This window comes from Athene cunicularia (genome assembly GCF_003259725.1).
Source record: "Athene cunicularia isolate RWA chromosome 4 unlocalized genomic scaffold, athCun1 chr4_part2, whole genome shotgun sequence".
NCBI classification, from domain to species: domain Eukaryota; kingdom Metazoa; phylum Chordata; class Aves; order Strigiformes; family Strigidae; genus Athene; species Athene cunicularia.
This window is the reverse complement of record NW_020799099.1, coordinates 26295913-26311483: the sequence shown is the minus strand read 5'-3', so window position 1 is coordinate 26311483 and position 15571 is coordinate 26295913. Positions and strand designations below refer to the sequence as shown.

Sequence of the window (15571 nt, the reverse complement as noted above, 5' to 3'; positions counted from 1 at the left end):
GTTTTCTGGCATGCCATCTTTCATCAGCTTGAAGTGTAATACAGAAACTTCAGTTACTTCACATCCATTTGTGTGAATTATGTCAATGCACAACCACAGCTGTCACAAGTCCCGTCTTTAGGAGTCATCATTAAAATTTTGGTAAGTTTGATCAACTTCAAGTGCAAATTGCTGTTGAGTATTTAAGAGAGCAAGGGCAATCTCTCACAGAGTGCAGGGATGCGTTGCTGTCCAACAGTGAGATGATGGAAAGGAATGTCTGTGGCTTCCTCCCTTCATTTCCCGTTCCTAAAGCTTTGGTTGGTAAAGTACATCCTGCACAAAGTGGGCAGCTAATAATTTTAATTGTTAAATATTGTTTAAGAGTTTCAAAGGAGTGTATGCATTTTTGTGACCTCATCTACTGTTTTTGTAGCATTAATCTACACAGTTTGAACACTACTTTAATCCAAGGATGTGATCCATTAACCTGAATGTGGGAGACTCTTGGACATTTGTAAACACTGGAACAATGACTCAATAGTTTATTTAGAATTGGACTTCAAATTATGGAATGAAGAACATACTTGTTTTGTATCAAAGAATGAAATACAGCTTTCACCAAAAAGAAAATCCCAACATTTCTATGTCAGTGGAAAAAATAATTTATTGCCATTTCTTTTGCACATTAACATGAAACATTTATACATATATATTCTGTGCTGATAAGGTATACTGGATATAGACAATTTCTATACACAAATAATTGCACTATCCTATTTTTAATGCAAATATTCAGAAATTATCAGTCAGATAAGAATGGGTATTATTCACATAAAAATGAACTGTATGTTGAAGTTATGAAAGATCTATGAATCTGAAACCTCATCCACTTTTACTAACTGTATCAGCTGATGAAAGACACTATGTCCCCTTAACATCCCTTAGAATATTATCAGTGCCTCCCAAGGAATAAAATAAGATCATTTCTGAAAATCAGAAAGACCAAATCAGAAGGCAAACATGACAACCATGTCCTGGCAGTATGACTTCCAATTCTGGGGGCTCCATCAGAAAAGAATCAAAGCACTACAGGTAGTCTAAAATTGTCCAGCAATCTATTATTAACATGACAACTGAATTTAGTTAATATAAACCAATGGAAAATACACTGCAAGTGAACAGCATTTCAGTAGAAGTACATTGGCACATGCTTCAAATGGCAGTTTCAGACAAACAACTGCCCCTGTTCAATATAGAAAATGTTTACATAGTGTCTACAAAGGGACAATGCAAGATTATACAAAAGAGGAAACTTTTTCTAACCAGGAATTTACAGTGCATGAAGTGTTATTCACAAAATGAATGGAAACATGGTCATGGCAGAACTAAATCTGACAAACATTTATACAAGAATTTTCATAATGCTGCTTTAGGTATTATTTTTAAAAATAGTTCTTTAGGTTCATCGTTCTGCCCAACAACTGATATACTTATCTTTCCAGAGATGTCACTGATTCACGTAACCACTATACTTCAGAGATGAAAATGAAGATGTGAAGCATCAGATTGAAGTGGTTAGTTGTGGTGTGCATACTACAAAATGTTATCCAATCTTATATGGTGGTAGGAAGGGCCACATGACTGACGTGCAAAAATGTGTATCAAAAAAAGGAAAGTTTGAAATACATGCTCATAGCAGAGATAACAATACCAATCATTAAGGAAAAAAAAAATAGCAGGCGAGCCTGGAGAAAAATGGTGAGTATGATTTCAGAAGTAGGGCAAAAGACAATGGTACTGCACATGACAATGGGAGATATGATGTGAAAAAACATCCATAACTCAACCTTACTTCCTGGCACCCTGTTTGGAGACAGTATTGTACCCTATCCAGCGTCTTCTTCCTCTTCCCTCAGCTCAGAAAGCATCTTGCTTTGTTTCCTTGAGTGCATGCAAGTAGAATTTGAGAAGTAAGGGATTTTCTTTGAAGGAACAACATGGTGGGTCAATGTAGTGACAAAATACATTTTACAACTTGCAACCAGTATCAGTAAACAGTAAAAATAATAAAACACAGCATAGATAATGCATGTATTTCTTTCTTATGTGTTGTATGTAGGAACCTAACTCCTACATTCCCTGAAGAACTACCAGCTCTGACAGATATTTTTAATTTGTTCCCATCAGTAATGTGGGGACATGGCAGAAGAGAAAGATATTTGAAAGTGGGCAATGATGGAAATTGCAGTCAGACATCTGAGCTCTCTGCAAACTTTATTTTTTACAATAAATCTGTTTCTCAAAAGAGAAGGGGCAACTGAATCTCTGTTAAAATAATAATAATAGTAATGATTAATCTTATAACATGCAAACAAGTGGATGCAAAATGAGTAATTGGTCACAGCTGCTTTTGTTCTATGTATATTTCTGATGCAGTTCTCATTTTTGTTGTAATGGTATCATGAAAGAGATATTTTAAGTGGAAAAAAGTAAAGGAGCAGTTCTTCAACACTGATTCTTGTAAATCTGGTCCTTCTCAGAAGTAACTACTGCTCACGGTGACTAGCATCAGAGATGCCAACTTTGGAAGCAAGTTTGAGGTATGCTGAGCTGTTCCAACCCTATCATTTTCTACAGGCCTAGCAGAAAGAGCATATTTTAAGCCTTGGTTTCCCATCTCTATATCAGCTGTAAGCATTCTGTCCTCTTTCCTCACCACATATTAATTACTGGGCTTCAGGGTAAAATATTATGCTGATAAATTTGAAAATGCTAAACTGAAAATCACTCTCTGAGAGATATAATGACAAGAAAAATATATTACTAATATGAATCTAACCTAGATTTAAAGATATTGGAAGTAGAAAAGATAATGATAAAAGAATAATCAACAAAAATATCTTCAGGATGATTTAAGAAATATTTTCATGTTTACTTCTATAAGCCACTTCTGCAATAGTCTGGAGTGACCTCTCAGGAAATTTACCATGTAGTTTCTGAATACATGTTAACATGCCATATTTATTGTTACGAACAGTCCCCCTGAAATTAACAGCACTGCACATGATAATACATTACCATGTGTACATGTTTGAAAGGTCAGAGAGAATAAGATTCTGACAGGAAAACCAAGACTACACTCTTGCCTAAAGCAATTACTCTAAGGTAATCAAACACAAAAAGTTGGTTATCTGATTTCTGCTTCTGGACCTCAACTACTATGTATGGCCTATAATGTACCAGAAGTAACATGAAGAGTTGTCACAAGACAAAGAGAAACTGCAAACAGTTCAGAAAATCTTAAAGGAGTAAAACTCAGTGCATCTTTTTGTGTATGGACAGATGAAATTGTGCAGGGAGTGAAAAAGAATTAAGACACTAGAGGATTATATTCTTTCACTTTTCAAAATCACCTCTGACAAAATGATTATCAGTTTCAATCACCACATGAAGTTATCATTCTAGTCTCCCATTCCTCCAAATTTACTAGAATTTAGAATAGATACCTATGATGGGAAAAGTCCTTCTACCTGTAAGAATTACATGCATATCTGATTTTCAGAATTAATAAAAACTAACAAAAATTAGAGAGGCTTTTTGACTGTGATTAAACTGAGTCTTATGTGCTCCTGAAAATCAGGTTGACAGTATTTTTCTGTCAGGTTTATTCCTTCCTGCCCCTATATCCCCCTACACAAAGCTCAATAATTAGACAATAGTATCATCAAGTACCTCTCAGGACTGCTGTGAGGATTAACAAAACCAACTGCTGTACAAGATCTCTAAAAGGAGACTGCAGTATTTAAAATTCTGAATTATCTGAACATGTGTGAGGCTGAAACAAGGAAAATACCCACCTGACTCAGTACCCTTCTGAAATTTTACATTTAAAATTACAATGTGCCCTGCTACAAATGATAGGACATAATTTATAATGCAGAAAAACGTGAAAGGTGTTTAATTAAAACATATTTTAAATACAACTATAGATTTGAAAGAATGGTAGCCATGTGAAATTATAGTTAATCTTGATATAGAATAAAAATAGAAAAGTATTATCAAAAGTGGCACCCAGAATATTATTGTAAGTAATATATACTAAAATACAGATTTCAGCAGAGTTAAAGTACAGGCTCTCCCTTGAAGTTTAACACTGGGGCTAATGCTGGGAGTTACCATAAAAAACTCAGTATTCATATACATGGGTACCAGTGCTAATAAATCTGCACTACGTTTCCTAAAGAGCCAAACAGTTTAACAGCCTAAATTTCATTTTCAGAAGCACATGAGTATTCAGATGTGTCATAGATTTCCTGTGACTTACAAGAATTATTTCAGCCAGGGTAATGGATGACTTTATTTTAGTCAGGTGTATTTTTAAGATTAAATACATTAGCTTAAAACTCAATTTCTTTTTGTATTACTTTCAGACAAAATTCAAGCTATGTAAATTACTTTTACCCTTTTTTTCCTCCCTGTTGGCAATGGACGGACTATATGAACCTGCTCAGCTATGGCAAACCAGCTGGCATACTGTAACCTGATGAAGTGTTTGAGTTTGTAGCACACTTAGGAGTCTAGATTTCATTGGCTTTTAGTAAGATTTTGATTAATACATGCCCAGACTTCTGAAATTGAGACACAAACTTAAAGACCACTCTGTGCTTGAAGAGCTTTACCCTACATCATTTTCAGAAGAGGATTTAGGCCCATATGTAATTTAGAAGAAATAGTTTTCACCCTGTATGTTTCTAAAGCGAGACCTCTATCATGAACAAGCAGGTCCATCTGGGGTTAACAGACTACCATACACATCAGGTGTGAACCTGCCTGCAAGTAGTTGCTGGACTGTTGCCTAAATATCTGAAGGCACATTTCTTCACTCAGCGTAAGCAAATGGTGAATTTTGAAGTGCTGATAACCAAACATGTCAGCTAAACAGAAACAGACACTATATTGAAAAATCTAGTACAGTGGAGAAATCTGTAAGAAGAGGGAGATATAAATATTTAAACACTCAGCATTCCCTCAAGGACTTTTTAAAATACAGAAGTATTCTTTCAGGGACTGCACAAACTGAAAAGACAAATAATCAAGGACTTTAATGTGCCGTCAAGATAGTAAATGCATTAATGAAATAGTGTTGTACAAAACTTAGTTTTTGCTAGGGAACATTTAGTTTTGCAAACGCAAATGGATCTCAGTGGTTTAGATTAAATTTGTCATGCTTATGCCTTGTTTAAAAAAAAAATTACACTTTAGTTAGTCATACCTCTGTCTCTGTACTCTTTCTGGACAAAAACCAAACCTGCATTGGTTCTTTTTTACCCTTCATAGAAACTGGACCCCTGTACTCCAGGTGGAACTGAGGATCTGAATTTTCTGGTGTCATAAGACACCTGAAATTGAAAGAGAAAACATGTAAATGTATGTACTATGCATGCACGCCACTCACTACATAAAATATTAAACATGCTATAGAATTGTGAGGAAATTAACAAGAGACAAATCCATCTTTAGATCATATTATTATATTTGCCTACCAATAACGGTATATTATAATGCACTCTGCCATACAGTTTATGAGAACTCATGTATTTAAGTAATGTGCTGGCAGGAGTCCTATCACTTTCAACTCCAAACACACTTTGATATTATGCTGGCAAAGTGATTTCTTTTAAGATGTCAACACCAATAGAAATACTGCACCACTCACCTGTAAGTATATTCAGAGACATTGATCTTTCCCTTTTCTCCAGTAGTTTCTGTTCTGCTTGTTAGATTGACAGTATTTCCAAAGAGACAGTAACGTGGCATCCTTTGGCCTATGACACCTGTGACTACCTCACCAGTATGGATCCCTATAGTTATCTTTAGAGAGAGAGAAAAAAGTTTGAATAATCAAAATCAACGTAACTAATCTGATGTTTCTGACTAAATACAGGTATTACGCCATTTATGTCTACTGGAGTTTATTTCTTCAGTGTGACACCCCTGCTTCTTCAAAACATGCATCACACTCAGTACTTATTTTGCTCTCACAGCCTTCTGATGAGGACAGGTCAATGAAGCCTCCCCAGATGTGTATTAATGTCACAATATCTTCATAAAATGCTACAATGAATGAACTTCCACTAATATACTGTGTTGCCAGTAATCATTGCCATAACTGCCTATGGAACTGTACTTTTTAACGCAGTATTTTCTCATGATGATGTGAGGATCTGAAGCATGATCAAAATTATCAGTGAGGGAATATTACTGTTCTGTTCATTGAGCTGAAGAAGACTCAACAAATTGTACTTGATGGCAACGGGAATTTGTTGATTAGATTGGAAAATAGACATAAGTGATGTGGACCTAATACAGTCCTTTAAAATGTTAATCACAATAATTAGATTTTGAAGTCTGGGAACTGCACGTCACATCTACATGTGATTCTTTATATTATCTGCACATACCTCAGTCTCAAAATCTAACAGCAACAAAGCTCGCATGGACTGGGATGAGCATTATTGTATTTTAAAGCATTATCATCATAGCAAGGAATGGGTTCTTCATTCAAGCCCACACATTTACTAACCTGTACAGGCTCACCATCTACTTGAACTTGGCCTGCTATTTCCATCATATCCAATGCCAGGTGACAGATAGATCGTGCATGATGAATGCAAGGCTCTGGTAGACCACTCACTGTCATATACTTGTCCCCAACTGTTTCCACCTATCAGGATATATGTTTTTCAATTACTTTATTATCATGGGCTTTCGAGTACTGGAATGGATGAAGTGCTTCCTTTAAGACTGCTTGTCCTTTCAAATAGTTTCCCTTCACTTTCATTCAGATCACCCTAATTCCTGTCATCTCTGCTTGTTATTGGAAAGAATTTTTTGTATGCTCACAATGTAACAAATTAAAATGACACTGTGGTTGTGTGAACTTAAGCCAAGTTTCTTTTGGGGTCTTCTGAATTTCTGTAGAAACTGAGTGCTATGCTTATTTTGATTCACACCCTTGATTCACTTGGTACAGCACATAAAAACTGATTTCTAGTAAAAGCTAGGAGTGAATCTTATACATATAAACACACAAGCATACACATATATATGTGTCTCTGCCTTTTCACCTGCTATCAGCTGATCTGAAACTACACCTCATTCCTATAAACGAATGAAATTCACATTGAATAACTGCATAGTAAGTTATAACTTACAACAAGGAGACCCAGGTAAATGACTGAAAAACTTAAAGCACAGGGCCAGCAGAACCACAAACTACTTGTATCACATCTGCTAAATATGGAAGTAGATTTATATATCCACCTAAGGGGTGACTGTACAGAAATCCTGGTAAGCCTTTTATGTTCCTTCACACATTTAGAGATAAACAGCATACTCTTCTTTAGCTATGTAATATCAGGTAACAGAGTTCAAAGACTGAGAGTATAACTGTTTTTTAAGAAAGCCTAAAATGCGAAGGATGGAAAAGAGTGACATGATAGTAAATTATTGAGAAGTCACAGATTAAATACTTCTGCTTACCTTATAAACAAATGGATTCCTCCGTGAATCAGTCAGAATATCAAATCTTGTGTAAAGATCATTTAGAAGATTAACAATCTTCATGGCTCCCTCTCCAGAGGCATGTTTACTACAGAAGGCATTGAATCCAACAATGCCACTGAAAAGAATGGTCACATTGTCATACCGCTTAGCTGGAACAGGACGCTTGTGTCTCAGCTCGTTTGCCACTGATGGTGGTAGAACAGAGTACAGTAATCTAAACATGTAAGGAAAGAAAAACACAAGCAAAACAGAAAGAATGTGGGGAAAGGTCTTTACATCAGCACTCTGCAAATATTAACTTAGTACCTCCCATTGGGTTTATAACATACTCGCATCATCAAAGAGCTGTTTACTGAAAAGTATCTTATTTGGGAAGCGGGAGCTGATCTATATCAGCATATCTAAAGCCACAGTATTTTAAACATACATTAAATTACACACATCTAAATTATCAACAGAATGAGGTATAGATTACTAACTCTTCTCACAAGATCTCTTAATAGTGTCTTGGACCATTTTTGCTTATTGCTTAAGTATTTCTGCCTTATCGTCAGCTCAATCTGTTTTTTCTCACAGAACCATAAAAACTGCAAAAAGGCCATAAAGAGATCAAACAGTTTTCCACTTCTGATCAATTCATGCTAAATGCCTCCTCTTCTGTTGTGAATGCTGCTTTTAGGGTTTATTGCATTTAAAAAAAAATTAATAGTCTATATGACATATTAAGACTTGTTCATATTACAAATGATGCAAATAAAATCCAATTCACATACACAGCTTCACCCTACTCTCATGTATATTCCTTCAACTTTCTAACTGACATCTTAAGGTGTGTTTCCCTCCTTACACATCTAAGTGGGCAAGCTGAAGATGTCTTGACTGTTTCACAGATCTTGAGCATCACTTTGTATACAGCCTCCTGCACACACCCTATTAGTTGCATTTTTGGCAAGTTCACTACTGCATGAGTTATAATTAGTGAAGACTTTTGGCACATGATATAGCAACTGACACTGTCTGTTCCAGCAGCTGCCAAGAAGGCTAGAATTCCTGAAGATAAAATGACTTTATAAAGCAAGTCAACAGAAATGAATATAAAAAATATTTTGTAGGCTTCCTTTTTCTTTGACTCTTCTGTCCATCCTTTTCAAGTCTTTTTACAATAATTTCCGTTATTCTACTACAGAAAAAAAAATCCAAAAGGAACTCTTTTATTACAGAGATGGGAACTATGTTTTATAAACAAGAGTCAACCATCAACCCCACACTGCTTGTCACACAAACTTTTGTGTAATTTACCTGCCAGTAGTCCTTGAGCTGAGCTGTCACAGACTATGCTATGAATTTGATTTTATAGTTACCTGTGGAAATGTATTTGGGGCCCAGTGCATATACTTATATCTAGATAGTAGTATTATCTAGATAGCCTCAAATCCATTTCTACAGTTAACTATAAAATCAAATTCATAGCATTAGTCTACTGCAAGACTTCACCTTCATATAGACTACTTTCAAAGCTTGTGAGATATGTTTTTCTGTTCTATTAACCTGTGAGCATGGCAATCTGGAAAGACAAAGTGGTCTACAGCTGGTTACAGAACTCTGCCAAATAGTAGCATTTGGGCATTCATCCAATTTATCTTGGTCACAGAGACTGCATGTTAAGAAAGTCTGCAAAACTACTGTTTTAGGTAATTCACAAAGCAAAAAGGACTGTCAGTTCACTTCTCATAACTCTCCTTTTCAGTGAAGGAGACAGCAAAACACCTGTGCATGTAGCAGCCCAGACTGCAGATGACATTTGACAATCTAAATAAAGAAATACCCTATGAGGCGTTAAAGTAAAATGTTATTTCTTGACTCCAAAATTATCGGCCCTGAATATCTCTTGTATTTCTTCCAAGATTCTGTTACTTTTTGAAGAAGGTAGCTATAAATAATATATTGCTGTGACTGTTTCAGCTCAAAATCAGGATTTGGTTCTTACGTGTCTGTCTTTTTCTTTTCATCTTCCAGTGCACGCAGTGTGTGCTGCAGTCTGTCAGTGAGAATCTCAAGCTCTTGAGTCAGTTTATATTCCTCTCTGAACTGCTCTCCCAAAAGAACCAGATCACGGGTAGCATCATGTAATGGAATGTCACTCAGATATAAACCTCTTCTGGTTAAATCATCCAAATTCATCACACTACAATGTGAAGAAACATATAATAATATGGGTACAATTAAAATCACCAAAGGAGCATTTAAAACTCAAATGAACATCAGAGGCTGCTGAATAACAGAAGAAAGATTATGCTTCTGAACTTGTGATGAGCTGTACAACATCCCTTCTATGAAATATCTTATCTGTATTCATTCATGTTAACAAACAGCTCTTGATTTCTGCATTTACATACAGAATTCTCACTGATGAGTGCCATGAACATATCAAATGTACATACTCCAGTACACAAATAAAAGTGAGATTACATTAAGGTAGTCTCTTCCCTTTCAGTCTTCCACTCTCTCCCGTTTACACAGGAGATTAATGTATCATAATTGTGTAATCTGATGTGTTAGCTCAACATGCTCTTAGCTAAAGAAGCCATCCATTTAATCACCCATTCCAACTACTTCTTTATAATCATCACTGCTCTATTACATTAAAACTACTGCAAGAATATATGAATCCATATAGGAAACCAAATCATTGTGACATTTCTTAGCACACTCAGAGTAAGAAACAAAGGGCAACAGTTGCCAAAAATCATGGAACCATGAGGAATTCCCATTTGTACAAACTGGGCCAGATCATCCCAATGTTTATATTCAATTATTTAATAATCAGTCAAGTTCTGATGCTTAAACACTCCTCCCTCTTTTAATATATACACATGAAAATCAATGAAATCAATTGAACCAATTAATGTCTGTAGTACTATTTTCATAAGCATTGTTAAAATTAGTAACTATAAAATGAAAATCAGTATTATAGAATGCTTAAGGTTTAAAGCACCTCGGTGAACAAAGAAAAAGAATACTGTCTGCTTCAGGCAAGTAGATCATTTGCCCTTTCAGGCGTAAGCAGCTGATTTCTGTTCCAGTCAGTTCATCTTCACACTCCAGCTTTTCCACATCCAGCAGCCCCTCCTGGTGACGAAAGTCACAATTATATAAGGGCAATGGTAGATTTATTACACTCCAGGCCACATATGTAAATGCCTTCACTATGAAGGCAGTCAGAATGTTTGAAATAGTTACAGCCTACATTAAAACCCAATTAATTTCTCATTTGAACACCACACACTACCCATATTTTAATATTGTGATTTGCTACCTCAAAGATATAAAGCATGGTATCTTTCTTTACATTCATGTTCATAACTTCTTGTTTTCTTCTGCGTCATTTTTTAACAGTAGTTTGCCAAAAGTATTGCCTATTCTATGAAGTTCAATCTATGCCTGGGAGCATCTCTAAGAAATCTCGTTGGTTTCTCTCAGGTACAGTTTTCTATAAATAAACAGGCTCCTTGACATAGTAGTTTCTACTCTACATGCTGCATTCATTCATATCACAGGCCTTCTCTCCTGCCCTCTCTAGAGAAAAGGACACAGAACTATGTATGAACATATGGGCCCAAGCAAGAACACATTTCATATTTGTCTCCCATACTGTTATGAAGCAAAAGTAAATGTAATTGCCTTTCTACATTTGGTACAATGCTGTGTAATGGGTTGGCCCATTGCAAAGAAAGCATCAGACATGCAGTATATGTACTTTACCATTCCTATAAAGCATTCAACAGCTACACATGAATTCATACCTGTGACTTTTTCTTGGCTCAAGACTCAAAAGGGACTGAGCATACTACTGGGCAAGAAGACTTCTGAGCTTTCAGCACTTCTTAACTCCCCAAAGCATATTTACTTAAAGAAAAGCCAGGTGAATACTCTTTAGTTACCTTGGTCCTCAGTACAAAGACTGTATTGATATGTGAGAGGATCCCATGGAAACTAATATCAATATGAGGCCGGACCAAGGAGAAAACTGACAACAGACTGCAATTTCCTGGTTGCAGCTAGAATTTAAAAAAAAAAAAAAGTTATGCTTTATAATAAAGACATACATGGAGTAATTATATTCCATTTGCTTAGATGACAACACTGAATGGATGAGAATATATACTGTAAGCATTTCTCCATTAAAACACAAGGTTTTTAAATTAAGGATTTTATATCAGAATTCTATTGACTTCAAAGTGCAATTCTAGTCTGCAAGATAAATTTGTAAATTGTGTTAGACTACCACATTCATTATCTGTCAAACTGTTCCCACTCTACAGCAAAAAAAGGTTTCCAGTGTTTTCCTCCTAAGTGACCTCCTTCAAACTTCTTTTTCAATACGCTATGCTCTCTAAAGCATCAACTCTGATAATAAGTATTCTGACAGCTATTCTCAGTAGACTGAATAGTTATAGCTGTTCTGCAAATGCCCTTGGGCAAAATCTGGCAGAGCTACTTACAGGCTCTTCTTTCAAATCTCTCCACAAAATTCAATAGAAATCACCAAAAACAAATTGCAGGAAAAAACAAATAACACAAAATTGCAGTTTAAAAGTATGTCAATGATTCAGAAACAACATGGTATGTGCAACATTAGCCTACATAATTGTCAAGATCCTTTGGTGTTTTCATCATCTTTTGCTTCTCTCATATTACTGTTTTCACCTGTTGCTTATTTTTAGAAACACTATCAGGTCTTTCAGGCAAGAACTGAGGTATTCTATTCATATGCAGTATATATAACTTTAAAAGGACCTCTGAGTACTCTTTTACTGTAAATAACCAGAGGAAATTGCAGCAGCTACATTCAGTTCAGAACACATATCTATATATCACAAACATAGTTTGGCTCATCTTAGTTAATACTGATGCTTTTGATGCACAAGCCAAAAAAGTACACTACAACTTCTGTTATTCTGCTCTTCAGTTACTGTGCATCTGACAGCTTAAGTATCTGAAAACTTTACTGTCAAGTAATATACACAGACTATGTACCCACTGCTACGCTATACAGTAGTATGGAAAAGACCATTTCCTGAACCACAGGCTAAGTTGCACTGTCTCATAACCACTTTAAAAGAGCTATCTCCCACTTTCATAGCAAATATGTCTTGGAGTGAGCTATGAGAAAGAATCGGGTATCAAGCTAACACCTGAACCATGAGGGTGATCATTATTTTCCCTGCTCAAGCTTATTCTCTTACGGCACAGGGACATGACTATAAGAAACAGCTGTTGTACAATTAGGGCTATTTTCATAGATCTTTTTCAAACAAGATGAGCACAATGTAGTAAAAAGTATACAGTTACACAGGAATGCTGCTTAGACAGAGAATCTTAAATCTATTTTATTAATCTTTAAAATAAACCTGTGAAACATCTAGTATTAGGAATCTCTATGATTATTCAGCACGAGAATAATCTAACCTGTGGAAGGACTCTGTATATAGCATTGCCACACTGCGTGACCACCAGATCTCTGTCAAATATTATGTGGAAAGGAAAGGCCTTGCAGAAAGTGTAGGGGCTGATACGAGACTCTTGGGTACCGTTTTCTTCAAATCTGTCAAGGTCTTCATAGTAGTCCTCTTCTTTAGATTCTTTCTCTTCAATTAAAAACTGAATGTGGTCACATTCCTCATTTCTCTGTTGAATAACCTATAAAAATGAAGGAAAAAATGAAAAAGTGAAAACTCTGCTACTCATTAATAACTGGAATGAAGACAGTAATACATTTAGAGCAGAAGGGTGAATTCAAGAATGAAATTTGCATCTTGAAAAATATATTCTAATAAGTTTTTCTGATTTTAGAGGATCTTTATAATTCCAGGTGAATAATTATGCCTTTGGTTAGCCATAGTCGCTCTCTGCATGAACAACACACTGATAATGACTCAAATACAATTTATAAAGCCTGAGTGAAATGTACATCTGAAATCAGGGGTCAAGGCTCAGGTTATGCTTGCAGGTGCCAGAAAGCAAGACCCTCCCCTTGAATGAACATGTGGCAAGTCTTGAATTACACAGACCACTTGAACCCTTATTTTGATGAAAGCTGTTTGCAAGGTCTGTAACACAACAGCAAACAGCTCTGACCAGAGGATGGGCATGTCACAGCCAGCCAGAAGAAAGGTGGATGGAGCAGATGTTTGAATATACAGTCCTTACACATTCAAGCAGTGATGACCGCAAGATGAGGACCAACAGATAAAACTAAAAGCAATTACAATATTTTCCAAGCTGCACTCCATAATAAAATCACACCAAAACCAGAGTCATCTACATCAGTCTACTCTCAAATAAGTGTCTTGAACATGGCACTTCACACTTTAGTAAATTTACTCAAAGAGTAAAAAATATGAAATTAATAGGGATTATTTTGTTTGCAGTGAGAGTCATGTATTGCAGCATAATTAAAGCTAATAACTAATAGAATAACATAATTTACCTTGAGAGGCCAAATTCGCCTCTTCTCAAGCCTAATTTGATTTAATGACTGGAACAGAACAATTCTATTTACACAGTATTGTTTAGCAGCAACTTTCTGGAACATGTTGCACCCGATTCTACTTTCATGTAGAGTCTGATCCTAAAGCCACTGAAGCAAAAAAAGACTTCTTAAAATCTCTAATGCACCCTGACTCTGCCCTTTAAACATAGTCTAACCACAGAGATTAACAGTTACATTATGAAAACAGAACAGATATGTACAAACATATGCACTTGGCCCCTAAGATGTTCAGTTTATCAAATATTTCTCCTCCACAACCATCAGCCATGCTAACTAATCAGTTCGGGGGTGCTGATTCCTTTATTTGTTCCTACACAGACAGAGGAGTGTAAAACAACAAAACCATGTTTTATCACTAAATGATGCTTAATTTAAGAAGACAGTGTTCCTTGATCCTCTATTTGACTATTCATTTAAAGGAAAGAGAGGCTTTTCTGGAGGAGAGTTCAGAGCAGGAGCCTGATTTAGGTGCTCTATACCATGTGCTGCTTCTCTTTCTATCGCACATGTAACTTAAGTGAAAGATCAGCCTACTAAATTTACCAGCTAATGTAGGTACCTAAAGCTGGATGTATGAACAAGTTCAAACGTTAATGACGATAAAACCTAACCTCCTCAGGAAGCTATGTTGGTAAACCATATGGCAGTGTCTGGCAAAAAGAAGTAGGAAATTATGAGTTAATAAGAGGTAAACCTTGGAAAGAGTATGTGGTGGTCATCAGAGGAAAACAAATTATGTAGGTTTGTCTAGGAAAATGAAACATAGTAGATAGAGAATTAGTTTTCCTCTGAATTCAGGATTTAAAGGTTCTCCATGTCCTCCTCTTCTTTTAAATCATTATCCCTGAAACTGTGGCCACACTGAGGATTCATAGAATGCAGTTACTGTCTTCGTTCTTACTTTCTATCACTCATAGACTCCCACAGGTTTTATTTTACTATTACTGTCTCCAGGGATACCTGAAATTAAACACAGTAACGTTTTTCAAATTGTGTAGAATTATCACTAGAATTGATCTATACTTCCAGATCATATACAGTCTTGGATCTTACTTCAAAGAGTTGCTCTTGCCACAAATGCAAAAAAAATGCATACTTTGGATGAAAAGCTTCTTCATTTGGAAAAGCAGTCCTGAAATAATTTTTAAAGATCTAATAATTGTTAAGGAAGTGTTCATATTAACAGCACATCACCTTCCAGAGATATTATCACTGAATGACCATCTTAGTCACTGCATACTTGTATTCTGTACAACCTGCACCTGTACTTAAAGGTTTTTTCCTCATAACATGCAGTACCTAACGGATTTTTCATAACTTCCCATTTTTTTCCATTTATTATAAATGAATGATGCACCAATAAACAAAGCTCAAGTATTAGTTAAAAAAAAACACCTATAAAAATAGAACTGCTACATGCTTCAAGACGTCTAGCTAAGTTTGAGACATGACCCTCCACAGATCTTACAG

The 15571-nt window shown here is 35.8% G+C and overlaps 1 protein-coding gene across 1 annotated transcript in view; it reads right to left on the bottom strand.

Annotated features, from left to right (window-relative positions):
• Positions 1-628: 628 nt before the first annotated feature.
• GUCY1B1 (guanylate cyclase 1 soluble subunit beta 1) overlaps positions 629-15571 on the bottom strand; it is a 38692-nt gene continuing 23749 nt past the window's right edge. The window contains exons 5-13 of the mRNA XM_026847766.1: positions 13018-13248; positions 11490-11606; positions 10544-10677; positions 9536-9733; positions 7525-7762; positions 6566-6706; positions 5699-5853; positions 5255-5381; positions 629-1923 (exon numbers count right to left, since the gene is read on the bottom strand). Coding sequence (XP_026703567.1) covers positions 1900-1923; positions 5255-5381; positions 5699-5853; positions 6566-6706; positions 7525-7762; positions 9536-9733; positions 10544-10677; positions 11490-11606; positions 13018-13248 — 1365 coding nt within the window. The 3' untranslated portion in view covers positions 629-1899. The remainder of the gene's footprint in view (positions 1924-5254; positions 5382-5698; positions 5854-6565; positions 6707-7524; positions 7763-9535; positions 9734-10543; positions 10678-11489; positions 11607-13017; positions 13249-15571) is intronic.